At 39.0% G+C, this 27826-nt stretch overlaps 1 protein-coding gene across 3 annotated transcripts in view; it reads right to left on the bottom strand.

Moving 5' to 3' along the window:
• Nucleotides 1–27826, bottom strand: part of Zdhhc15 (zinc finger DHHC-type palmitoyltransferase 15) — a 91361-nt gene that overhangs the window by 51864 nt on the left and 11671 nt on the right. For 2 of the 3 annotated variants that reach the window (XM_051179190.1, XM_051179189.1), the window contains exon 2: nucleotides 20912–20938. The exons of the other annotated variant lie outside the window; for it this stretch is intronic. In XM_051179190.1, the coding sequence (XP_051035147.1) occupies nucleotides 20912–20938 (27 nt within the window). The remainder of the gene's footprint in view (nucleotides 1–20911; nucleotides 20939–27826) is intronic. 3 annotated transcript variants of the gene reach the window in all.

Genomic DNA, 27826 nt, shown 5'->3' on the forward strand with positions numbered 1-27826 from the left:
TGAATTGGATCCCCAGTACCCAGATGGGAGAAGAGAACCAATTCCTACAGGCTGTCTCTAAATATTCACATTCTCTGTGTGGCACATGTGTGACCACACACACACACACACACACACACGAGAGAGAGAGAGAGAGAGAGAGAGAGAGAGAGAGAGAGAGAGAGAGAGAGAGAGAGAGAGACTACATTAAAAAAACAAAAAGTCTGTGTATATCCTTTACCAAAGGCTAAATCAGTATCAGAATGATAGAGTCCAAGAGTTTAGAAACCCACCCTCAGGTCATTCAGAAGAACTAGGAGAACAGTGCCTTTAGGTCATCTGGTTATACAGGCTACCATTTCAAGGAGGAAGATTGATCCAACATTCCTGGCAGACTTTATTTCTGACAGTGTTTAAAGTGACTCTTCTTGAAATACAGAAAGAACTTATGTTTGTGGGTTCGTCTGTGTAGACAATGCTCCTGAGCTTTGCTCTCAAATATGTGCCAGTCCAGTCCTTTCTACATTAAAATACATGCAGCATATTTGTCTCCTGTGTCCCTCTCTCTTTGGATATTCCTTGAGACAAGTTTTTGCGTTGTAGTTCAAGGTGGCCTGAATCCCACTTCGTAGGCAAGAGTGGTCTTGAACTCTTGGCAATTTTCCTGACTCACCTTCCCAAGTGTTGGAATTACAGACACAAGTCACCACACCTGGTAGGCATACTCTTGTTTAATTAAATTTTGTGTCTAGAATACCCATCCTTGTAAACCACAGGGACACTGAATCTTTTTTAAAATATGATGCTCCAGTGAGGTTTCAAACCACTAGAGAAATCAAAAGCTTATGAACTGTAACCCTGAGCTGTCACTATTCACTGATATTGAAATGAAATGGAAAAACCTCTATTTTTTTTTCTTTAAAAAACAGGCACGGTGAAGCCCTTCACTTATCTGGCAGTGATTAGTTATGGGACATCAGAAGCTGCTGGAGTTAGGGTTACAACATAAAACAACATAAAAACCCAAAGCCTTCCAATTGCCTTTTTTCCCTTTCCTTCCACCAGATGCAGAGGTTTGCAAGACAACCAGAGCGTGGCCAAATGGCAAAGAGAAAATTCCTCTAAGCATGCAGTTGCTCTGCATTTCCTCACTGTGTTGTAACGTGAAAAGCCCATTACGGGAATAGCTTCTGAAATGAGAACGACTACTTAAGCATGCTCCCTAAAATAATGCCTCATAAACACCTTGATAAAAATTATGGAAGCTAAAATTACATGCTGGAAGGAGCATTAAAAAGTGGTTATTAGCAACTTCTTTGGACAGTAGGCTGCCTTTCCTGTTTTGCTCTTAGGGAGGTAGTAGGAAATGTGTGTGTGTGTGTGTGTGTGTGTGTGTGTGTGTGTGTGTGTAGGGGTGGGGTGGGGATGGAGACTTGTGCATACATTCCTGTATGCTTAAAAATGGATGTCATAGACTGTTGTGAATGCAGCAAGATGAGCAGCAAAGTGAGGAAGCGAAGCAGCTTCCCTACACATTCTCAGATACACAAATGCCAAGGCTGTTACTGTGGCAATTATCTAACATGCCTCTTTTTTCTTCTTTAAAAGCTATTGTTAGAGACTCTTTAGTTTAAAAAGAGATTATTTTCTGTAACATCGTTCATACCAGTTGATGACTAAAAGCATTTGTGTTGGTAGTGAGGGAAAATTGGGAGAGGAGTATCTTGCAATTATGCACTGTAATTCAAATAGGAACAGCAGTTGTAGATCTAGCAATTGAGAAGCCTTATTAAAATCTCCATTTTGGCTCAGGATAGAAATCCTCAGATTATGATAAGGGGGAAATTTGCCAGCTAGGCAGTTGCAGCTCCTTTTGAGCAGAGCACTTAACAATGAGGTGTTGCTCCTGATGTTAAATATATTGCCTTATTTATGCACTGCTCTGTGAACCCCAGCAGAGCCAGATCTTGTGTGGCAGAGATTTGAAGGACTACTGAGGATGAGGAAAGAGTCCTCTAGGTTTTTGCCCAAGGTTCTGAGAACATTTGATAAAAATTGAAGAATTACTCTCATGTTATTTCCATAGTTTATCTAACCCTGGCACTTGAATTTTTATCAGTTGGTTCCAGGGTTTAACTAATAAACCTCTAGGAATTTCTCTGATAGCGGTATAACATTCTGGTGGATGTGGCATTGTATTTTGAAAAGCATAGTTTCTTATTCATTAATGTCAACTTCAAAAGTTAGGCTTTCATCCAAAGTATACTAATTATCCACTAGGCATCTACTGTTCATCAATTTACATAAACATTTTATAAAGGTGGTTATGTTACCAACTCTTTTCAAATTTTTAAAAAAGATATTTATTCATTTTGAGTGTATGTTCACATGCGTGCAGTGCTTGAGGAGGCAGAAGGAAACATCCCATCTCCAGTAACCACACTTACATACAGTTGGTGCTGGGTATTTGTAAATGAAGTTCTTAATTGGTCTAAGTAATAAAAATGTGGAGTCATATATAGAGGAAAATGCTAAGAGATCAGAGAGAAGAGGGAGCAAGCCACAGCCACCTTTACCTCATTAGCTTCCCAGCCAAAAAAAAAAAAAAAGAGCAAGTTTCTGTATCTTTCTACTTAAATCCCTTCTCCGCCCAGCCATCTCACTTCCTCTTTCTGCCCAGCCCTCTCCCTTCCTGTCTGTCTGTGCAGACCTCCAGACCTCTATGATTAGCTAGTGGCAAGCTCCATCCTCTGATCTTCAGACAAGCTTTATTTGTACAAGCAAGACATCACCACTGGTATTGAACCTGGGTCCTCTGCATAAACAGCCAACGATGTTAACCTCTGAACAATGTCTCCAGCCTCCACCCATGTTACCTGTTCTTGAGGACTATCTTATAAATTTACTAGCCATTATACAAAGTGGTGATTCATTTTAGTTGACATGAGCTAAACAACCCTTTCCTTCTCTGTACTGGACATTAACTAGGTAAGTACTTAACCACTGAACTGTACCAATAGCCTAAATAGCATTTTCAAGTTCAAAAGATCTTTCTAGTTCCTATGAATTAGGATTTGGTACACAATACCAAAAGAATAAAATACATATGTTTATGGGTATGAATTATAGTGTGAATATTTGTCAACATGTTTGGATTTGGAATCGCCGGGGAGACACATTGTTGGTGTGTCTATGAGGCTGTTTCCAGAGAGTTTTAGTTGAAGAAAGACAATCTACCCTGAATCTGGGGGGCGCCATCTTGTGGACTGGGGTCCCAGACTGAGTAAAAAGTAAAAAATAAGTCAACTGAGGTCCAGCGTTTATGTCTCTGTTTGTTGATTGTCAATGTAATATAAATAACTGTCTCATACTCCCAACAATATGCTTTCCCCAAATGATGGGCTGTAACCTCTCAAACTACGGGCTGAAATAAATCCTTCCTTCTTTAATTTGGCTTTGTCAGATAATTGTGTCAGAACATGGCTAACAAATTTGTGGCCTTTTTCTGTTTTTGGTTTTTTCCCCCTGTTAAAGAAGTGTGGTACTGAAGTTTCAGGTAAATTCTAATGGATTTGGAATCAGATGATTGGTTTGAACTCTGATCTGCCATTTAATAGCAATGTACCCTTGGGTTGAGGGTGATGCTCTATAGCAGAGCACTTGCCTGGCTTCTTCGAGGTCCCAAGTGTCTGACCTAGAAGCAAAGCAAAACAAAACAAAACAAACAAAAGGGTGCTGGGGTGATGGCTCAGTGGGTAAATGTGTTTGTCAATGAGTTGGGATGCAGTTGCCCAAGCATGAGTGCTTATAATCCCAGCATGCCTACAATATGGGAGATTGAGACAGAATACCCAGCAGCTCATGGGCCAGTTAGTCTGCGTCTATTTAAAGATTTATTTTATTTTTCATGTATGTGTGCGCCTGAGTATATGTATGTATGTGTATTATATGTATGCAGGTGCCCTCAAAGGCCAGAAGAGATCAGTAACTGGAGTTACTTTGAGTGACAAAATGTGGGTGCTGTGAATCAAACCTGAGTCCTCTGTTATGCAGCAAATGCTCTATATCACCGAGGCATCTCTCCATCCCACTAGTGAAAGCATGCTTAATGCAGCATAAGAGACCTTTTCTCAACAAGGTGGAAAGATGAGGACCAATGGTTGAAATTTGTTCTCTGATCTCAATACATGTTCTGTGGTATGCCTGTGCCAATAGCCACATACATATATACCCATAAGACTCTAACACACACATATACCACAAAACAAAGTATTCCCTCCAGATTATGTGTCCTTGAGAAGCTAGTTAGCCGTAACATGTACATATAAATATACATGTATTCAATATGTTTAAATGTATTGATAAAAATTTGTAATACACACACATAAAATGCTTGTCTCGCAAGGTTCTATGAGTATTGATTTTTAAAATGCATGGATACATCTGACATATTTAAATAAGTTAATCAAAAGTTTTTTCTCCTTTTTCTTAACTGTTGGTGGTTTACATTCTAAGAAATAGTAATAAAAATTACACAGACTTTAGGGGCAGAGACACCACAGGTTTGTTTAAAAGGAAGAAAATTGTTTCTAGCCCTCTACTTGAGGTCTAGCCAATATTTTATTGATTCATTCATGTTGAGTATACAGAAGTAAACAGGGCTAATCTTTTGGGTAACGGTATTTGGCTTTCCTCATAACTCAAAATAGATAACTGGGATATCATTATCCTGTATGTACAATTTAAGTTAAAGGACCCCGTTGATTCCACACTGTCAGGAATATTCACAGCAGACTTTAAAGGGAAGCAGATTACCTGTTGTTCTGCATGGTGCCTAGGGGTTTATGGATCAATTCTCTCTGGCTGGGGAAGTAACAGGAGTGGTACCAATCACAGGTTGCTCCCTCAGAGTGTATTACATTTTGTTGATTCAACCAATAAATCTATCTCAGTATCATGATGCTGACTTGATTTTAATTTCATAAAATTTCAACGTTTTAAGGCATTTGGGATGTTATTTGGCACAATGGTCTAGAAGACACGCACATCTGTTTTACAATACCTCTAATAACCAGTTGTCTGGTTTTTGTTTGAATATCTGAAGTAATACAGAATCAATCAATTCCTAGGGGGTCAGTGTATCTTAGTGCTGGAAAACTTTAAGACTTATACAGAAATATACTTTCTGGCAACACCCTCCCATTGATCTTAATTTTGCTGTATGGAAAGGAAAATAGATTTGTTTAAAAACAAAGGCCTATACTCAGACATTTAAAGATCTTTCACAACTCAGTGAAATGGGCAAAAGGCTTAACTGGATACTTGCCCAAAGAAGAGTTAGATGGCAATGAGATTTAAAAAAATACTTGGCATTAGCAGTCATTTCAGAGCTACAAATTAAAGTCACAAGGAGACATTGCTTCATATGCAGTAGAATGACCATAAAATCAAAGCTACAAATGTGTAACAGTGGCAGCAAGGATTTAGAGCAACCAGCATTGTCATATACACTGGTAGGGCAGCAAAAAGAGCAGAACTATGGATATAAACACTCTGACAGTTCTTTATCCAGTTAAACACACCACATGATCCCCAAATCCTACTCCTTAATTTCACTAAGAGAAATAAAGACATTCCCACAAAGCATATTTATTTCTCTCACTTTAAAAAATGGCTCTAGAAATTTTAGCACACGTCACCCAAGCACTCTACCGCTGAGCTTTGCCCTCAGCCCTGTACATGTGTATTTTGACCAGCTTCAATCAAAGTAGCTCAAAACTGGAAAGAACCCAAATGCATTTAAACTATTGAATGAAAGACTGAATTGTGGCACAATGATAATGTGCACTACTAATTGACAATAAAAAGCAAAAAACCTATTCAGATGTGCAGTGACATGGAGGAATTCTAAAACTGTATTCTACTATGAAGATAAATATAAAATATTACACACTGTATGATTCAATTTATATGGCATTATGAAAAGATAAAACCATGAGGGACAAAAAATAAAATCAGTGGTACAGAGATATGAATGAGAGGAACATTTGCTAATTGGGCAGATGGAATAACATGAGATAATGTTAATATTTTATACTTTAATTATGGTGGTATTTATATAATTATCCATATTTGTCAAAGGTCATTAACCTGAATACTTAAAATTGCTGTCTCCCAGTTTTATAAGTCATATCTCAATAAGTATGACAAAACCAGAAAGCAAAAAGATGTAAATATGAGGCTTTTCCTTGAATTTTTTAATCACAGATTTTCTGACATTTAGCAAAATAAAGAACAATTCTAATTTCCCAGACTAATATTTTAATTTTTCTCAATAGCTATATTCAAATATGTTGAGCACTCTAGACTGTAGAATTTTAATCAATGTCAATGGGTAAACAAGCCAGGATTGGTGGAAAGCATTGGGTTTACTCTGGCAACTTTTTATACTCTCTCTCTCTCTCTCTCTCTCTCTCTCTCTCTCACACACACACACACACACACACACACACACATCATTTTAATGAGATGGTTTCTTTTTTGTTTTCTTTCTTCATTTCTTTTTTTTTTTTTGGAGACAGAGTCTCTCTATGTAGCCCTGGCTGATCTGAAACTCACTATACAAAACAGGCTGGCCTTGAACTCATAGAAATCTGACTCTGTCTCCTGAGTGCTGACTGGAATTAAAGAAAGGTATGGACAATCATGCCCGGCCATACTCATCATCTTGAATCAATATATACTTTCATCAGAAAGCAATTTCACATAGGCAAAGATAATTAGAGGGTCATGTTCAAAAGCCAAATAGGTCCTTAAAAAATAGATATATATATTATGAGCCAATGTAAAGGTACTTGCTACCAATCCTGATGACCAGAGTTTGATCCCTGTCTGCTTTCTTTACGTGGTGAAAAAAGAGAATTAACTCCTGCATATTGTTTTCTGACTTCCAGATGTGTGCTGTGGAACATGTGCATCGCCCCTCCAACACACACATACACATACACACACACACACACACACACACACACGCACGCACGCACGCACGCACGCACGCACACACACACATTCAAAAATTTTTTAATATATAACTTTTAAAAATTTAAAAACATCAGATCTACAATAGATGATGCTGAGTCTTGTTCTATCCTTACTTCTGCTATTATTACTAAGGTGTTATGCTTTCTACTTCAAACATTTTTTTATATCACTTGTACTTTCTGAGGTTCTAGTGTTTGTTATGATAGAGGACAACAATAAAGTTTAATTTTGAAGTTCTTTGTGGGGATTTATCAAATGAATCATAGACCCATATAAAGAGTCACTCTAAAGATTATTTACATCAGTCACTTGTACCTGGGCACTCTGGGAAGTGCAAAGACAACACCTTGGCCTGTGCCCAGCTGGGTGCTGTAGGAATTGAATAAGATAGAGTGATGGGAGAGAAAGAAGTGAGCAAATAGGTAGTAGAGAAATAGAAGGTGGCTGGTTTGTGTGCTATGAAGTGAGGCGGAAATAGGAATGCAAAGGCAGTTGCTGTCCTTGCTCCTTGGGAAAAGGTGAATTTCACTACCCATCAATGGAGCCAGTAACAAACACAAGGGCTAGTGGGCCTATGCCTTTTCCTTTAAGAAAACCATCCATTATACGTGTGACTGTGACCCCCAGAGGTGTACCCCAGCCCAAGAAGAAGAGCAGTACCTGCAGAATGGAGACCCACAACTGACTGGGCATGTCCTGCTGTGTTTACTTCTCACCACTGGCCTATCTGCTAGTCTCTCTTGTTGGTTGTGGTGGTGGTTCAACCATGAGACTGGATGACTCTATGCTAAATTACAGTTTTACCCTGCTGTGTCTAACTTTGGCCAGAGTTGTATTTTCTTTAGAAACTCTAGGTTGAACAAACATTTCAGACACCTAGAGACTGGGCAGAAAGAAGATATCCAGAGACCCTGCCCAAAGCATGAACTATGATGTATAAGTATGGGATGGAGAGATAGAGAAGTGGAACAGGTTGAACATTATGGGAAGAGGTGGATCCGGGGATGCAAGATGGAAAGGAAGAGCCTGATGTGAGTAGGTTGTGGAGACACCTGAGGCCATGGTGAAGTCCCAGTCCGTTCTGCCTCTGCCGGCCATGTCTGGGTCCATAGGGAGATTTTTTTCTTTTCAATTTTATTTTATTTTGGGAAGGGAATGCAAGGGCAGAGGGAAGATATGAAGGAATGGGACCAGGGTGCATGATGTGAAATCCACAAAGAATCAATAAAAAGTTAAAAAAAAAATAGTTGCATGTATTACCAGGAAGAATAAACTGGTAACAAAAAATAAATGACAGAATAATCGGTACAGTGTAACCCAGTATAAGAAAGTCAAGACTATAAACATATATACATCTATACTTGTGTGTCTAAGGGAAAACTCTATAAGAGCAAAAATTAAACTAAAGACCAGCCAGTGCTCTTAAACTACTGAGACACTTCTAGGGCCTCTTTTGTCTTCTTAAGAAGATAACATAAATCCTTGTTGGAACGAAATAATATATCATTTTGGCTTTATTTTCATTTTCACTAATAGCCATGTTGAGCTTTATAAAATATACCCACTGGCCATTTGGCTATCTTCTTCGAAAAAAGTCTACTTATGTCTATTTCCCATTTTCAAATTGATGTTATTTGAGGTTTTGTTTTCTTTTTAAAAAAAGTAATTTTTTTGCCCCCCTCCCCCGCCTGAACTCCCTGGGTTGGCCCCTGATCCTGCTGCTCCTGTCTCCGGTCCCCATTGAGAGCACCCTTGGAGCTCTGATACACCCCCAACCATCCCCACCGCCAGCCCACCCCCCCTACCCTGTGCCCTACCCCACCCACGGTCCTGCCGCTCTGGTTGAGCACTGGGACAGAGGGTGGAGCCAACAGTCCACCCTACTTCGGAGACTTCTCGGAGCAACTCTGAACAAAGGAGACCTGACTATCCACGCGGGACCACCCATAATTTCCACCAGCTTGGTCCCTGACCCCGCCTCCAGTCCTCTGCTGGAGTCCCAGGCCCCTCCCAGAGATCCGCCTATCTCTGCAGGTCCACTTGGAGTTATGCAGGCATGATCCTTGACCCCCAAATCCTGGCCTCTGCCAAAGAAGGAGGTCTCAGCTGGAGAGCGCCAGTTTCCAGTGAGATCCCACTACCCTGCAAAATCTTCTCAAGTTCCAGCTCAGCCCTCCTCCTCTTCCGCCAGCTATTGGCCACAGTTATTGGCCACAGCTATTGGCCAGAGGTCCACTGTGAGTACCTGCTGGCATCTTCTTCTGGATCCTCATCCTTGACCCCATCCCTGGGTCCCTGTCTGCGGAGAAACCTCCTAGAGAGCTTGGACCACAAAGAGCTACAGATATTGAATCTCAGACCCACATAAGCCCATCGGGGAAGTACCATAGAGAGAGGGGGGAGACACCACCAACACCTACTGGAATAAGCTATGGGAAGAAGGCAATACAAGAGAACACCTAACAACAGAAAGACAAACATGACACCACCAGAATCTAGGGAATCTACACCAATTAGAATGGAACACAACAACAAAGCAGAGGAAGCAGAAGGGTACGACTTAAAAATCACCATCATAAAAATGATAGAGGCCCTCAAAGAAGATGTGAGAAAATCCCTTAAAGAAATGGAGGAAAAAAACAAACAAAAAAGTGGAAGAAATGAACAAATTCCTTAAGGAAAGTACAGAAAGCCAAGAAAAAACAATTAACCAGGTGAAGGAAACGGTTCAAGACTTGAAAACTGAAATTGAGAAAATAAAGGCAACACAAACTGAAGGAATGCTGGAAATTGAAAAGCTGGGCAAAAAATCAGCAACGACAGACACAAGCATAACCAATAGAATTCAAGAGATGGAAGAGAGAATCTCAGGCACAGAAGATAAACTAGAAGAAATAGATTCATCGACCAAAGAAAATCATAAATCCAACCAATCCTTAACACAAAACATCCAGGAAATGTGGGACACCATGAAAAGGCCAAACCTAAGAATAATAGGCATAGAGGAAGGTGAGGAAGCCCAGCTCAAAGGTGCCGAAAAAATATTCAACAAAATCATCGAGGAAAACTTTCCCAATCTGAAGAAGGACATGCCCATGAAAGTACAAGAAGCATACCAAACCCCAAATAAGCTGGACCAAAGAAAAAAGACCCCTCGACATATAATAATCAAAACACCTAGCATACAGAATAAAGAAAGAATATTAAGAGCAGCGAAGGAAAAAGGTCAGGTAACATATAAAGGCAGACCTATCAAAATTACACCTGACTTCTCCATGGAAACCCTCAAGGCCAGAAGGTCCTGGATAGATGTTCTAAAAGTATTAAGAGAACATGGATGCCAGCCTAGGCTACTATATCCAGCAAAACTCTCAATCACTATAGATGGAGAGAACAAGATATTTAATGACAAAACCAGATTTTCCCAATACGTATCTACAAATCCAGCCCTACAGAAAGTATTGGAAGGAAAATTCCAACCCAAGGAAGATAACTACGCCCACAAAAATGTAGGCAACAGATAATCCAACTACACCAGAAACTAAGGGTAAAGCAGAACTAATATATTCACAATACCACTGCCAACAACAAACCTAAATCAAACAAGCATCAACAATCAATGGTCCTTACTCACCCTCAACATTAATGGTCTTAACTCACCTATAAAAAGACACAGGCTAACAGAATGGATATGAAGACAGAATCCATCCTTCTGCTGCATACAAGAAACACATCTTAGCTTCAAAGATAGACATTACCTCAGGGTAAAGGGTTAGGAAAAGATTTTCCAATCAAATGGAAATAAAAAGCAAGCAGGTGAAACAATCCTAATATCTAACAAGTTAGACTTCAAACCAAAATTAGTCAAAAGAGATGAAGACAGTCATTTCATATTCATCTCAGGAGAAATCCATCAACACAAAGTCTCAGTTCTGAATATCTATGCCCCTAATACAAAGTCACCCACATTCGTAAAAGAAACACTACTAAAATTCAAAGCTCATATAAAACCTCACACACTTATAGTGGGAGACTTCAATACACCACTCTCAACACTAGACAGGACCACCAATCAGAAACTCAACAAAGAAACAAAAGAATTAATAGAAGTTATGTCTCAACTGGGGTTAACAGACATCTATAGAACATTCCATCCAAAGACAAAAGAATAAACCTTCTTCTCTGCTCCACATGGAACCTTCTCTAAAATCGACCACATACTAGGTGACATAACAAACCTCAACAGATACAAGAGAATAGGAATAGTCCCCTGTATCTTATCGGACCACCATGCTTTAAAATTGGAATTCAACAACAACACAAATAGCAGAAAACCTGCAAACTCATGGAAACTGAACAATGTGCAATTGCACCATTCCTGGGTCAAAGAAGAAATAAAGAAAGAAATTAAAGACTTTCTAATATTCAACGAGAATGAGGATACAATATACCCGAACTTATGGGACACGTTGAAAGCAGTGCTACGAGGGAAGTTCATTGCACTAAGTGCCCATATGAAGAAAACAGAGGATAGTCACATAAGAGAATGAAAAGCCCAACTGAAAATCTTAGAACAGAGAGAAGGGAATTCAACCCGCAAGAGTATACACCAGGAAATAATCAACTTGAGGGCTGAAATCAACAAAATAGAAACCAGGAAAACAATACAAAAAATCAATGCAACAAAGAGTTGGTTTTTTGCGAAAATCAACAAGATAGACAAACCTTTATCCAAATTAACAAAAAAGCAGAGAGAGAACATGCAAATAAACAAAATCAGAAACGAAAAGCAGAACACAACAACGGACACAGAGGAAATCCACACAATTTTCAGGTCATACTCTGAAAACCTGTATTCCACAAAAATTGAAAATTCAATGGAAATGGACAAGTTTCTGGATAACTATCACTTACCAAAATTAAATCAAGAACAGACAAACAACTTAAATAGACCTATAACCCACAATGAAATAGAAGCAGTCATCGAAAGCCTTCCAACCAAAAAAAGTCCAGGGCCAGATGGATTCAGTGCAGAATTCTACCATACATTCAAGGAAGAACTAATACCACTACTCCTCAAACTGTTCCACAAAATAGAAACTGGAGGTTCATTGCCAAACTCTTTTTATGAGGCCACAATAACCTTGGTACCCAAGCCTCACAAAGACACTACTAAGAAAGAAAACTACAGACCAATATCCCTGATGAACATCGATGCAAAAATACTCAATAAAATACTGGCAAACCGAATTCAAGAATACATCAGAGAAATCATCCACCATGACCAAGTAGGCTTCATACCTGGAATGCAGGGATGGTATAACATACGAAAATCTATCAACGTGATCCACCATATAAACAAACAGAAAAAGAAAAACCATATGATTATCTCCCTAGATGCAGAAAAAGCCTTAGACAAAATTCAACACCCTTTCATGATAAAGGTCTTGGAGAGGTCAGGGATAACAGGAACATACCTAAACATAATAAGGGCAATATACAGCAAACCAACTGCCAACATCAAACTGAATGGAAAGAAATTAAGCCAATTCCTCTAAAATCAGGAACAAGACAAGGCTGTCCTCTCTCTCCATATCTCTTCAATATCGTACTAGAAGTTCTAGCTACTGCTATAAGACAACAAAAGGAGATCAAGGGGATCCAAATGGGAAAGGAAGAAGTCAAACTGTCTCTATTTGCAGGTGATATGATAGTTTACATAAGCGACCCAATAAACTCTACCAGGGAACTCCTATAGCTGATGAACACCTTCAGCAAACTAGCAGGATACAAGATAAACTCAAAAAAATCAGTAGCCCTACGTTTTTCAGACGACAAAAAGTCAGAGAAAGAAATCAGAGAAACATCACCCTTTACAATAGCCACAAGCAACATAAAGTATCTTGGTGTAATGCTTACCAAACAAGTAAAAGACCTATATAATAAGAACTTTGTGACTCTAAAGAAAGAAATTAAAGAAGATACCAGAAAATGGAAAGATCTCCCATGCTCTTGGTTAGGTAGGATTAACATAGTAAAAATGGCAATCTTACCAAAAGCAATCTACAGATTCAATGCAATCCCCATTAAAATCCCACCACAATTCTTCATCGACCTTGAAAGGATAATAATCAACTTTATATGGCAAAACAAAAGACCCAGGATAGCCAAAACAACCCTATATAATAAAAGAACTTCAGGAGGCATCACCATTCCTGACTTTAAGCTCTACTACAGAGCTATAGTTCTGAAAACAGCCTGGTATTGGCATAAAAATAGACAGGTGTACCAATGGAATCAAATTGAAAATCCTGATATTAATCCATGCACCTATGAACACCTGATTTTTGACAAAACAGCTAAAATTATACAATGGGGCAAGGACAGCATCTTCAACAAATGGTGCTGGCACAATTGGATGAGGGTGTATAGAAGACTGCAGATAGACCCATGTCTGTCGCCATGCACAAAACTCAAGTCCAAATGGATCAAAGACCTCAACATCAATCCAGCCACATTGAACCTCTTAGAAGAGAAAGTAGGAGGTACCCTTGAACAAACTGGTATAGGATACCGCTTCTTGAACATAACTCCAGGGGCACAGACACTGAAAGAAACAATTAATAAATGGGACCTCTTCAAACTTAGAAGCTTCTGTAAGGCAAAGGACACAGTTGACAAGACCAAATGGCAGCCCACAGACTGGGAAAAGATTTGCACCAATCCTATATCCGACAAAGGGCTGATCTCCAAAATATACAAAGAACTCAAGAAACTAGTCAACAAAACACCAAATAACCCTATTAAAAAATGGGGTACAGAACTGAAGAATTCTCAATGGAGGAAATCAAAAAGGCTGAAAGACACTTAAGAAAATGCTCCACATCCTTAGCTATCAGGGAAATGCAAATCAAAACAACTTTGAGATACCATCTTACCCCTGCCAGAATGGCTAAAATTATAAACACCAGTGATGACTTATGTTGGAGAGGATGTGGAGAAAGGGGAACACTCCTCCACTGCTGGTGGGAGTGCAAACTCATACAGCCATTTTGGAGATCAGTATGGCGGTTCCTCAGGAAAATGGGAATTAGTTTACCACAGGACCCGGCAATCCCCCTCTTAGGCATATACCCAAAGGATTCACATCCATGCTACAAAGACATCTGTTCAACCATGTTCATAGCAGCACTATTTGTAATAGCAAGAACCTAGAAGCAACCTAGATGCACCTCAATTGAAGAATGGTTAATGAAGATGTGGCACATCTACACAATGGAATACTACTCTGCAGAAAAAAATAATGGTATCTTGAAATACGCAGGCAAGTCGATGGCACTTGAAGAAACCATCCTGAATGAGGTAACCCAGTCACAAAAAGAGGAACACAGTATGTACTCACTCATATATGGATTTTAGACCATATATGATCACCAGCCTATAATTCACATCACCAGATGAACTAGGATACAAGGTGTATTGTAAGAGATTCATATAAAGTCCCTCACAGAACTGGGAAGGGACAAGTCCCCCAGAGCTCAGGTGAAGTGGGGGAGGACAGAGAATGTAGAGAGAAGTAGGAGAAAATGAGGGGGGGGAAGAGAAAAAAGGGGGCCAGCGGGAGGGGGGGGCGGGATAGAAAATAAAAAAAAAAAAAAAGAGAGGGAGCTGCCGTTCCCGGTGGGGGGGGGGGGGGGGGGGGGGGGGGAGGGGAGGGTGTTTAGGGTAAAAAGGGAGGGAAGGAGGGAGGGAAGTCTGGGGGGAGGGAGGGAGAGGGAACTGGGATCGACAGGTAAAATAATATATTAACCTAAAAAAAAAAAAATGCTTTGACTCCAAAATTTAAGTTGAAGGACAAGTTACTGGGGAAAAGGATTTCTATTTTGTTTCCACAGAAAATGAAAAGATGTGGATTCCTTTCAGACTAATGTGGTTTGATCGCGCCAGACCACCTGAAACAGAGTACAAGCTGATCCTATATTCAAAACAGCTGGACAAAATAGCCCTACAGACCACTCCAGGATATCTGAATCTTCGAATCCCCTAAGACAGCGCCCCTTACCAGCAGGAAGTAGTTTGAAAAGAACGACGCCCAAATTCCCAAATATTGTGTATAAATGTTTGTTTTCGTTTAATTGGACTGTTATATAAAATTAAATAAAATTAAAAAAAGAAAGAAAAAATAAAAAAAGTAATTTTTTAAATACATTACAGCTATCGAACATTGAGAAAGTTGTGTAGCAAGCCTTTTTCAAAAATTACACATTATTAATAACACTGGCTGGATCCTGAATGAAGTAACCCAGACCCAGAAAGACAAACACAGTATGTACTCACTCTTAAGTGGATATTAGACATACAGCAAAGGATGACCAGGCTACAATCCACAACCCAAGAGGAGCTAGGTGAAAAGAGGGACCCTAAGAGGGAAACAAATGGAGGGCCCCAGGCAAGGAAAATAGTTAAGATATCCTGGGTAAACTGGGAGGGGGGATAGAAGGGAGGGAATGGGGGACAGGAACATGAGGGATCTACAAGACCAAATTGGGAGAGTGATGGAGGGGGAGAGCAATGAAAGAGATATCTTGATAGAGGGAGCCATTATGAGGTTAGGGAGAAACCCAGTGCTAAAGGAATTGTCAGGAATCCACAAGGATGACTCCAGCTAAGACTCCAAGCAATAGTGGAGATGGTATCTGAATGGTCCTTACCTTTTACTCAGATTGGTGACTACCCTAATTGTCTTCAGAGAACCTACATCCAGTAACTGATGGAAGCAGATGCAGTGGCCCACAGCCAGGCACTGGGCTGAGCTCCTGGAGTTCAGTTGAAGAGAGGGAGGAGGGATCATAGGAGCAATGATGGTGGTGCTCAAAAGCATGATGGTGAAAAAACCAGAGACAGCTGATTCCAGCTAGTGGGGGCTCATGGACCATGGACTGACAGCTGGGGAACCTGCACAGGACTGAACTAGGTCATCCGAATGTGAGTGACAGTTATGTGTCTTGACCTGTTGGGGCGATGGGGCTGGCAGTGACACCAGGACCTGTCCCAGGTACATGAACTGGCATTTTGAAACCCATTCCCTATGATGGGATACCTTGCTCAGCCTTGATACAGAGGGAAGGGGCTTGGTCCTGTCTGAACTTGGTATGCCAGACTTTGTTGACTCCCCAAGGAAGGCCTTACCCCCTCTGAGGAGTGGATGGGGGGCTGGGAAAGGGAAGAGATGGGGGCAGAAGTGGAAGGAGGGGGAACAGGGGTGGATATGCATAATGAAAAATAAAAATTTAAATAATAAATAAATTGTTTTTTTAAAAAATAACACTGACTTGGCAATGGTGTTGCACACCTTTAATCCCAGCACTTGGGAGGCAGAGGCAGAAATATTTCTATGAGTTTGAGGCCAGTCTGATCTACAGAGTGAGTTCCAGGACAGCCAAGGCTCCACAGAAAAAACACCATCTTGAAAAAATATCACTGGTTGGGGAAATAGTTCCATGGCAGAATTCTTTCCTATTATGTCCTAGGTTTAATCCTTAATGCCATAAAGAAAAAGTTTGCTGGGTGTGGTGGTTTGTAACTGAAGATTCCAACACTTAGGAGGCTTAGGTAGGAAGATCGTTCCAGGGCAGCTTGGGCTACATACCAAGACTCTGCCTTGAATAACTAATTAAAAAATTAAACAATAAAGAAAAGACAAATAGCACTGAGATAACTGCTTAAAACCATACTGAAGATTTCCCATACATTCTAGAGAAGACCAGAAAAGATCATAATGTACCCTGAGGTCTTTTCTATTAGCTCTGTCTTAGAATCTTGTCATAGTTTAATATATCAGCTATAAATTAAGGTTAGCATAACTGGAAAGTTGACAAAAAGCTGATATTTCCATGCTCTGGATTATTAAGACATATGATTAAGCTTTTGTATCAGTTTTCTTACTCCACAATAAAGTACTACAGACTAGGTTCCTTAAACAATAAAACAATATAAATTAATTTTCTCAAAATTCTGGAGACCAGCCAAGATAAGGTATTAAAGGTGTTGCTTCCTTCTTAGGCCTCTTTCTTTGGCATGTACACAGCCATCTTCTTCCTCTGTCTTCAATATGGTCTTCCTTCTGTACCCATCTGTGTCCAGTTTCCTTCTCTTTTGAGGACACAAATCATACTGAATTTGAGCCCACTCCAGTAACATCATTTTAACTTAATTACTCCAAATAAAGTTACATTCTGGAGTACAGAGAGCTAGACACCACCTATCAATTTTGGGGTGGTTCAAGTCCATAATAGCTTTAATATTTATGAAGTACATCAATTTCCCAGAAGGTACGTAATTACAATCATTTAACTTCAAGGAAGAACCGAGAGAATTTAAAATGTAAACCATCAAAAATTGTAATGAATCTGCAGAGGATGAGCTGAACTTTTGTTTACAATGATTAATGGCCTTTTGGGAAGATGAGCAACTGTGAGCAGTGTATTATTCTTAATTATATTTTGACTGAATGATGGATCACTCCTGATGCCCATGTCATTCTTAAGTTTATTTTCAGCCTCACCTCATTCTTAGTTCTTATTACACTGCCAATTGTTAGCTTATCCCTGATCCTTGTACTGGATGGTTGTGTGTGACAACTTGACACAAGCTAGAGTCATCAGAGAGGAAGGAGCCTCAGTGGAGGAAATGCCCCCAACAAGATCCAGCTATAGGACTTTTTCTCAACTAGTGATTGATGGGGGTAGGCCCAGCTCATAGTGGGTGGTGTCATCCCTGGGCTGGTGGTTCTATAAGAAAGCAGGCTGAGCAAGCAATGGGGAGCAAGTCAGTAAGCAGTACTCCTCAATGGCCTCTGCATCAGCTCCTGCCTCCAGGTTCCTGCCCTGTTTGAGTTCTTGTCCTGACTTCCTCTGGTGATAAACAGAGCTGTGGAAATAAAGGGTAAGTCAAATAAACCCTTTCATCCCAAGTTTGCATTTTGGTCATGGTATTTCATCACAGCAGCAGAAACCCTAGCTCAGACAATCCACATTTCAGAGTTAGGGAAGGCAAATTTTTTGCAATCAAGATCTTCAACAGAGATGAGGAAGATCATCTTTATAATATACTTATAAAAACAAAATAAACATATTATCATATTTTAGTATAAAATAAAATAAAACAGTGGTAAGTCTTTAAAAGTATTTTGGAGTTCTGAATCACCAAAGCTGATACGGTATCTAATATTGTGATATGTGTTTCAGACGACCTGAGCTTTAGTCTCTTCTTTTTCACAAGAATCAACATGACTAAGAAAAAATATTTTAGTTCTTTGGATCTCAACTGTTCTATAATACGAATATACAAACTTTGACCATCTACTCACAAGTGGAATCATAGTTCTGGAATATGTCATAATTCTCAGAAGAACCTTTCCATTTCTTTGCAATGTTCGTGCCAGCAATCATCATCAGATGGTAATACTTATATACAACTACTTATATTTATCGTACCAGACACTATGCCAAAGTATTGCTCAGAATATCCACACAAGGTAAGTGTTGTCTCCACTTTACAAAAGAGAAAAGTGGAACCTGGCTTAATTTCCCCGTGGCATGCATATGGTAAGTGGCAAAGTCAACTAATCCCAGGTAGGTGTGACACCAAAGCCTTTCTTAGCTGTTACTGCTATAACTCTCCTAACTTCTAAGGCACTGTTAAGAGAATTTTGAAATTTGAAATTTACCAGGAACTCTGTTAGTTTCCTGAGGTTTTAGGAAACTACATCTGCTTGGTTTACACAACAGAAATGTATTCCATCACAGTTCTGGAGTATACTCTTGCTCAAAACTCTATTACAGAATCCTTCCCTGCTTTTCCCTAGTTCCTTTTGGGTGCAGATAATTTTCAGTGCTTCTTTGAGGCACCACGACCATCCTTCCTCCTGCCATGGCTCTCTATTTGCATATCCAAATTTCCTCTAGAACACAAGTCACCGAGGCTCAGTCTAATCTTGTACGACTTCATCTTGACATGATTACATACATGCCCCCAAATCTTATCACAAATAGGGACACATCCCAATGTTTCAGGTGGCCATGAATTTTTGTGGAAGACTGTTTAACCCAGTATAGGCACCATAAAGCAGACAAAAAAATATAAACCTTTTCTAGTATGTTTGATTATAGTTTCTTTAAATTTTGGAGACAATGAAAAGTCATGTGATTTGGAGGTTTGATTTCCTTCTGACAGTCACGTTACTTATTTTACTCTACTTTGAAAGTTCAGTGTTGTTGGAGACCAGTCACATATTCAGAGTTATTAGGTACCTCAGATAGTCATTAGCTTACTGTCTGTAGCAAGTCTGCTTTGTTAGGTGCTCACATCTCTATTGTTATTCTTAAATGTCAGGATTCCTAACAAAGCAGACTAGCTACAGATATTTATTAGTTCACAGTAGAGCCTTGAGATGTCAAAGTGCTGTTATTTTTTATAGAAATTAAAGTTCAAAGAAGGTGAGGTACTTGATGAAGGTCTCAGAGCTAGCAAATGGCACAGCTAGATCTCCAACCTATACCTTCTGTTTCCTAAATTCCACTCCACCCCAATACAGAATGTACAAACAAAGTCTAACGTCAATGCTTACTGTGTGGATACATTTAAGAATTGTCAGGGAAAAAGAAGTTTGGACTCCTAGAATCAGAAGAGACAATAAAATTACACATTTTTGTATTAGTTGGATACCCAGCACAGTAAGTTATTATTATTATTTGGAACAATGAGGACATTGTTATTATGCTTTTTTGGTAGAATATCCGGCTGATCTTGAAAGTTTGTAATAGAAAATATTTAAATTATTTAGTATTTATACAAGATGATTTTCTGACTTTAAAAACCATACATAAGAATAAATGGCAACTTAAGACTTGCTCTATTGCTGTCATAATAACAGTACATGTTTTTTGACCTTTTAGGATGTGCTCTGTTCACCTTTGTTCTAACTGCTTTATGTGCAATTAAACTGTCTTATAACAGCTTCTCAAATTAGGTAGTATTGTTTCTATTATGTATGCAAATAATAGGATGGGGGTGAAATATTTTATTAGAAAACAAAAAGAGCCAAGCTGTAAATTCAATCTGGCTCTAGCGCCCACACTTTTAAGTACTATTGTCCATTGTCTCCTATTCCTACTGCTCTGTTATCCATGTTAAATGAGCAATAGCAATGCAGAACAGTAACATAGCAGATCTTGAATGGTAGGAAGGGAAATGAATTCTAACAACAAACTCCCATGAAATGAGAATTAAAAGTGACACTATAAATTACACTATATATTCTGGATCTTACTGATAAAATAATGTAAAGCTAATTGTTCATGGAGACTCATGATTAGCTTACACATTTTAAATGCAAAGTGTCTCAGTGTTTTTTTTAAAAGAATGTAGATCAAGCTAAGATAGTAATGATCTGTTGAGAGGAACACAAGAATATATAGGAATTGTGATGGTCAAGGCCTGTGGGATTCTATATATTAAAGAGGAGATGGATTGGGAAGAAAGTCCAGGTAGCTAGGACAATAACATAGAACAAGGGAGAGCTTAGGGGTCACTATGGGAGATAATATGATTAGTTGTGTTCACCTCAATAATATGATTAGTTGTGTTCACCTCACCCTGAATCTTTATAATTTCTAATTGCTATCGTATAGCCAAAAGGGCTACTGAACATATGTTTTGTTCTATTTCTGAATAAGCTTCCTTTTTAAAAAAATCACTCTAAATGTTCTAACGAACCAAGCATATTTTTGGGAAAGTTGCTCAGTATATAGACTTTATATAATTTAGTTTTTGAAAAGGAAAAGGATACATGACACATTCATAACCAACACAGTTCACAACATACACGTACCTTTTTCTGCTGGGCTCAAAACAGTCACTGTGGAGAGAAAAGAGATAGAAGAGAGGGCAGAGAGGGGAGAGAGAGAGAGAGAGAGAGAGAGAGAGAGAGAGAGAGATTAGTAATATTTTAAAATGTGTTATCTAGTTAATTTTTCCACAGCATTGAATTTTGAATAAGTTAATCTATAGTATTTTAGGAAGCCAAACTCCTAAAATGAAGGAGAGAAAGGATGATTAGATTCCATCCTATATTAGCTTCCTTCTCTTAAATATTTAGTAATTAAGAATTCATGAGCTATTGAGATGGTAAAGTGGATAAAGGTGCTTGCTGCCGAGCCTGGCAACCTGGGTTTGGTCCTTAGGACCCATATGGTGAAAGGAAGAGAACTGACTCCCACTCATGCCATGGCATGCATGAGCACAAAGCTTCCAACAGCAATGTAATATTTTTAAAATAACACTCATTTAACATAGAGGTAACCTTTTAGAAGAGCCAGCAAATCAAATAATATAAAGGATAAATGACATTGTGTTATAAACTTAAAAGCTGATAAAGTAGGAAGCTATATCCCAATTAACCCACTGTTTAAAATCTCAGTGAACTGAAAGTGCTGCGCTGGAGATACAGGTCAACTGGTAAAATGTGTGCCTAGCTTCTTTTTGTTCCCCAGCACCACATAAAACTGGGTATGGTGTTGCATGTCTGCAATCTCAGAACTTGGGAGATGGGAGAGGAGGAGTTATGTTAAACATCATCCACAGCTACATATGGAGCTCAAGGGCAGTGTGGGGGAAAAGGGAAAGAAAATTTTAATACATGTAACTTATTGAATCTCATAGCTTAGCCTGCCTGACCCACTGTGCTGGATAGTTTTACGTGAACTTGACATAAGCTAGAGTCATTTGGGAAGAGGGACTCTCCAGTAAGAAAATGCCTCCATAAGATAGGGCAGTAGACAAGCTTGTAGGGCATTTTCTTAATTAGTGATTGACTGGGGAGGGCTCAGGTCATTGTGGGTGGTGCCATCCCTGAGCTGGTAGTCCCACCAATGGGTGCTATAAGAAAGTAGACCAAGCAAATCACGACTCAGTAAGCAGCACTCCTCCATGGCCTCTTTATTAGCTCTTGCCTCCAGGTTCCTGTCCTAACTTCCCTCAGGGATGAATGACAACCTATAAGATAAAACAAACCTTTACATGTGTAAGTTAATTTTTGGTTGTAGTACTTTATCACAGCAATGGAAACCTTAAGTCCGACACCTATCTTATACATCCTTAAAATGCTTAGGTTAACTTACCATTGGGCAAAAGTCACCTAATAAAAATTCTGTTTATACTAAAATGTCAACTAGCTTATACTTCATTGAATACTTGACTGAAAGCAGTAGAGTTGGGGCTAGAATCTAGTCTCCAGAGATTTTGCCACATACTGACTGTATCTAGCGCTTCCAATCATCCCTTGCAGGTTTATCATTAGTTATGTATTGCTCCTGTTTAGAACACTATCATACAAATGGGACCTATCTGTCTTTATCATCACCATCTGTTTGTACTTGTGCTATTGGAAGCAGAACAGTTTTAAACCTTTTTTTTTTTTTTTTTTTTTTTTTTTTTTTGTCAGAACAGTTAAAAGTGAGAGAAATGCGGAGGGGTGGAGTCAAAACAGTGAATGAGAATATATTTTAGGTGCTATTTCTTCAAGCCTTTCATTAGTCATACTTTTCCCTTCCCTTTACACACAAATGTGTGTGTGCTTTTTTTAAAATTATTCTTTGAATGATCATTTGAATGGAGATGTTTTTAAAGGATACATTTGGTCTGTGTTAAAAAAATCTGATAACTTGATTTCTTTTATTTTTTTCTAATACATTGGTTTGTACGGGTATAATATAGAATTCTACTCAACTAAAAAGAAAACTGAAATCATGAATGGTGTAGGCAAATGGATGGGACTGGAAAATATTATCCTGAGTGAGGTAACCCAAGCAGAGAGACAAATACTGCTCTTTTAATTCTTGTTCCTAGTTGTGAGTCCAGATTTGCATATATAACTCGAGTAGCAAAAGGCAAGAAAGCAGAAAAAGACCATGAGAGAGGGGTACTAGAGAAAGGGAGAGCAGAGCAACGGGTACTGTGAAGGGGAGTAGAAGAATGACTCTGGAACTAACTTGGAAGCCTCCTCTTTAACGGCTAGCTCTCAACATATCAGAAGGTACTATACCTAAGGTTTAGGGAGCACTGAAGAGGGGCCAGAAAGATGGTAAGAGCCAGAGGATCAGAGCAATTGCTGTGAGAGAGTGCTTTGCTGACATGACTGAGGTGCTGCACCCATATACTCTCAATATGGTTGCATAGAACCTTCACCAGTTGACATGGAAATGTGGATGGAGGAAAAGTTCACAAGGATGCAGGCAGTCAATAGCTGCTAAAGGAGAATTAGTTTTCTTCAAAGATGAGTCCCCTGACAGATTTTCCAATCCTAAGTGGTCAGTCCTAACACACACACATGTACACTCAGGCAACGCTAATTGGATTCATTATTTGTAGTTGGTTCTTTTTACTGTTGTTCTTTGCTTTTGGGGGGCCCGCCACCCAACTCCCAAATGAAGGTGTATTCTTACCTTTGAATGGCTTTAGCTTGGCTTGTTTCTAGCCAGCTTTTCTTAGATTATTATCCCCTCTACCTTTTGACTGTGGGTTTTTAACTTTCGCTATACTATATACCTTTCTTTCCTTCTTACTGGGTTGCTTGATGTGTAGCTGGGTGGCTGGCCCCTGGTGCCCTCCTCTCCTCTCTTTCTCACTCCTTTCTTTGCTTTCTCCTATTTATCCTCCCTGCCTGCTAGCCCCAACTATTTCTCTCTTCTGCCTAAGTAGTGGCTGTTCAGCTCTTTATTAGACCAATGTGGTGTTTTAGGCAGGCAAAGTAACACAACTTCACAGAGTTAAACAAATGCAACATAAAAGAATGCAACACATCCTTGCATCATTAAACAAATATTCCACAGCATAAATGAATGTACATAGCTCCAGCTAATACTCCACAACAACTTTTTTGTTTTTCTTTCTTTGTGTGTACACAACAGCAATAATAGAAGAGGGCATGAATTGTGGGGAGTGTGGGAAGGGGACACAGGAAGAGCTGGAGGGGCAGGGAGGGGGTGAAAAAGATGTAAATACAGTGTACTCACATGTGAAATTCTCCAAAAAAGTTAAATTTAAAATAAAACAAATTCACAAAACCAGCATATACTCTGAGAATACAAATGAAATGTATACAAGAAGTGTTGGTGGGTCAACCTGGGACTTGATGTTTTTTGTACATTCCAAATGGGCTAATTACATCTCTTTAAAATGGTGTAGGGGTGAGAGATGGCTCATTTGCCAAGAGTGGTTGCTGCTTTTGTTTAGTTCAGAGCACTCATTTTACGTTGCCTACTGCTGCCTATAACACCAGTTCCTGGGGGATTCAACACTTTTTAGCCTACATGGACACATGCACACATATGTGTGTTTGTGTGTTTGTGTGTGTGTGTGTGTGTGTGTGTGTGTGTATGTTGTGCTTTTTTTTCTTTATTTTTTTGTTCATTCTGGTTTGTTAGTAGTTTATTTTCTGGTTTGTTTGCCTGTCTGTTTTCTAAAGAGAAAAAGAGAGTGTGGAGGGGGAGGGATGAGATGCAGGGAATTTCTGGGAGAAATTGGGAGAAAGGAAACTGTGATTCAAGTATACTGTCAGAACAAAATAAAATTTAATAAAAAAGAAACTAGCTTCAGAAAAATGGAATATAAAAATGAATTTAAAAACCTTGTTAATTATTTTATGTGGATAATACGTTGAAATGTAAGCATTTTGATATATTTTACTAAATAGATAATTAAAATTAATTTCACATGTGCTTTTTAGCTTTTGTCCTTCAGAATATTTAAACTTCATGACTATGATTATGTTTGTACATAACAGCCATCACATGGTGTTCATTTTATCTTCTCTCTAATGTATTTGTTGACTAGCCCATCAAGCCCATGTACTCCACTTTTGGAAATTTGACTTCATGTCCAGTTATAAACAATCAGTAAATATGTAAGAGAAATGAGGTAACTCTAGTTCTTTACTTCCCTATGAGTGAGCTGAAATTTGAAGAAACAGCAATTAAAATTAGCTCTCTAACCACATCATTCTATGACTATGTGTGGCAAATTCATCATAGAATTAGCTAACTGTACATTTATCCAAGAGATTACTAGTAAGAGATTCATTTTGGAAAAGTTTCAGATGACTCTTACAGTATTTTCATTTCAATTATGCCTATATTATGTTAGTCTCTTTAATAATGAAAAAGGTGTTTTAAAAATAAAGAAAAATTCAGAACTATGAAAATAAATGTCATGATCTTTTAAATTATGGTATTTTCCCCTAAAAAGTTTATAACTCTCCACTGGAAAATTTGCAAGAAAGAATTTTTTCCTTAAACTGATTTTAAAGAATTTCAGGTGTAAAAATACTTCTAAAACCAAGTTCATTGTCAAACTCATGTCTGAATGCCTTCTCTTCTGCCACATTTTCAAATGTTTGTACTACAGAGCTCACTCCTTCCCTCTGCTGGTGGCCATTGTTTACCTTTCTGCTGTTGCTGCTGCTTGGCCTCACTAACTCTCCTCCTCCTCACTCTCCTCCTCTTCACTCTCCTCCTCTTCACTCTCCTCCTTCTCACTCTCCTTCTCCTCATCAACATCATGAAGACATTCAAAATGTGATTCCTCTTCTTAAAAGGCCTGCAAAAACTGCAAACTTTTCCTTCTAGGTGGACTTCAGAAATTGAAAAAACGGGAAGAGAGGGCTTAGGCATAGTTGTAAACAGCTTAGTTAATGATGACTAAGTGAAACTCCAATACAAAGCCAATCTGCAAAGACTGAGACATTATACTTTAACAAATACAGTTTTTCCTCCAGCATTCATGATTCTCAGCTTAACTGGGTAGAGGGTACAAGGGCACACAGATAAACACTGGGGAAACCAGGAAAGTTAAACATTGTAGGCTTATCTCTTCAAAGGAAGTAGATGTTTACCAGTGTTCCACATGGAATGCTGGGGAAGGATGTAGTTTATGACCTGGCAATCTTTTGCTATCTATAGGGCCAGGCTTCACCCAATCCCCCAGATTATGTTTGTTTATCCCAGACTCTTCCTCCCCAGCTCTTGAACATTACTTCTCAGGCCATAAACCCATCCTTATGAGAGATGTCACTTGTACTTTACAATAGCCTAGGTAACCTCTGTGTTATCATAGGCCAGGCCATTCCTGACTTCCACAGACTGTTATGTTTACCTCAGTCATTCTCCTTAGACCCTTATCTTGAGCACTGTTTCTGAGTTGACGGAACTGATCGTTATGGAAGAGGTCATATGTGCTTTGTAAGGAGTTTCAGTGTAAACATGTCTTAAGCTTTGTTGTACCCACAGGCTTCAGTTCATTATCATCAGGAAACATTTTTTCCTCAAAACTGTGCTATGCTAAATATGGCTAAAATAAACTGCCTGGTGTCAGACTCTAGAAGTTGGAACTAGCACCAGTTAACTAAGTCATAATGAACCAGATTTCCTTTTTGCCTCTCACAGGTCATTTCTGCGCTGGCTGTAAGCTTTTTTGGAACTGCTACACCACTAACTGAACACTTAAGGATCAGAGAATTGACAGACCAAGGTGACAAAGACTATGGTCTTTAAACTATAGGTTAATGTGATGTTTTGAATGTACCCAGTAGTTTCAGGCATTTGAACACCTGGTTCCCAGTTGGAGATGTTGTTTGGGGGGCTTAGGAGATGTGACCTTGTTGGAGGAAGAATGGCACTGGGGGTAGTCTTTGAGAGTTAAATGACTTGTGCCATTCCCAGTTCACTCTCTCTACTTCTCGGTTGCGTATGAAAATATGAACTCTCAGTATTCTGTTCTTGACCATGCCTGCTGCTTGCTGCCATGTTCCCTATCAGGAGTGATTCTTATACCCATGACACCATAAGCCCAAATAAACTGTTCCTTCTAAGTTGCCTTCATCACGGTATTTTTCACAGTAATAGAAATGTAACTAGTACAGTTCGTAAAGTCATTAAGAAGCAAGCAACTCAACAGGCAATAATAGATTCCAGAGAAGGAGGAGAACCTGATTCCCAAAGGTGTCATCAACAGATAAATGGAAATCAAATAGCTATAAAGAAAAATCCAAATATTCATAGGAAATGGATGAACTGGAGATGATTATGTTCAGTCAATCAAGGCAACTAAGAAAGACACATGTTTCATGTTTTCTCTTACAAGCAGAATCTAGATTTGAACTCCTTTATACATATATGACCTTGCCATAGCGGCATGCTCTTTTTATCCCAGCATGTATGAGGCTGAGGTAGGTGAGTTTGAGCCCAGCCTGGTCTGCATAGTGAGTTCCAGGACAAGCAGGGCTACATAAAAATATCCCATCTCAGGAAAACAACACCATGTATATGTGGGACATAAAGTAGAACGAGAACAATGAGAGAAGATGGTAAAGTCTAAAGGGAGCTAACAGTAGAATATAATAAGGTATATATGTGACATGAAAGTAAATGGAGGGACTATTTGGGGTAAGTGACACAGCAGGAGCAAGAGATAGAGAATAGGAGAGGGTGGTCAAGGGGCAAATACTGTATAATGACATATTTGTGAAAATGCCACAATGAAACCAAGTTCTTTGAGTGCTAACTAGAAATTTTAATAAAATAACATATAAAGAATGTAAACATCTAGAGTAAGAAAAGAGATTGAAGTAGTAACAGAGACTTTTAACAAAGAAAAGCAAAGAATAAGACAAATTTACCACCAAATTCTGCCAGATCTTTAAAGATGAACTATCACCTATGAACAATGAAGCTCTAACTAGTCCATAAAATAG

Source organism: Phodopus roborovskii, unplaced genomic scaffold, assembly GCF_943737965.1.
Source record: "Phodopus roborovskii unplaced genomic scaffold, PHOROB, whole genome shotgun sequence".
In the NCBI taxonomy this organism is placed as follows: Eukaryota; Metazoa; Chordata; class Mammalia; order Rodentia; family Cricetidae; genus Phodopus; species Phodopus roborovskii.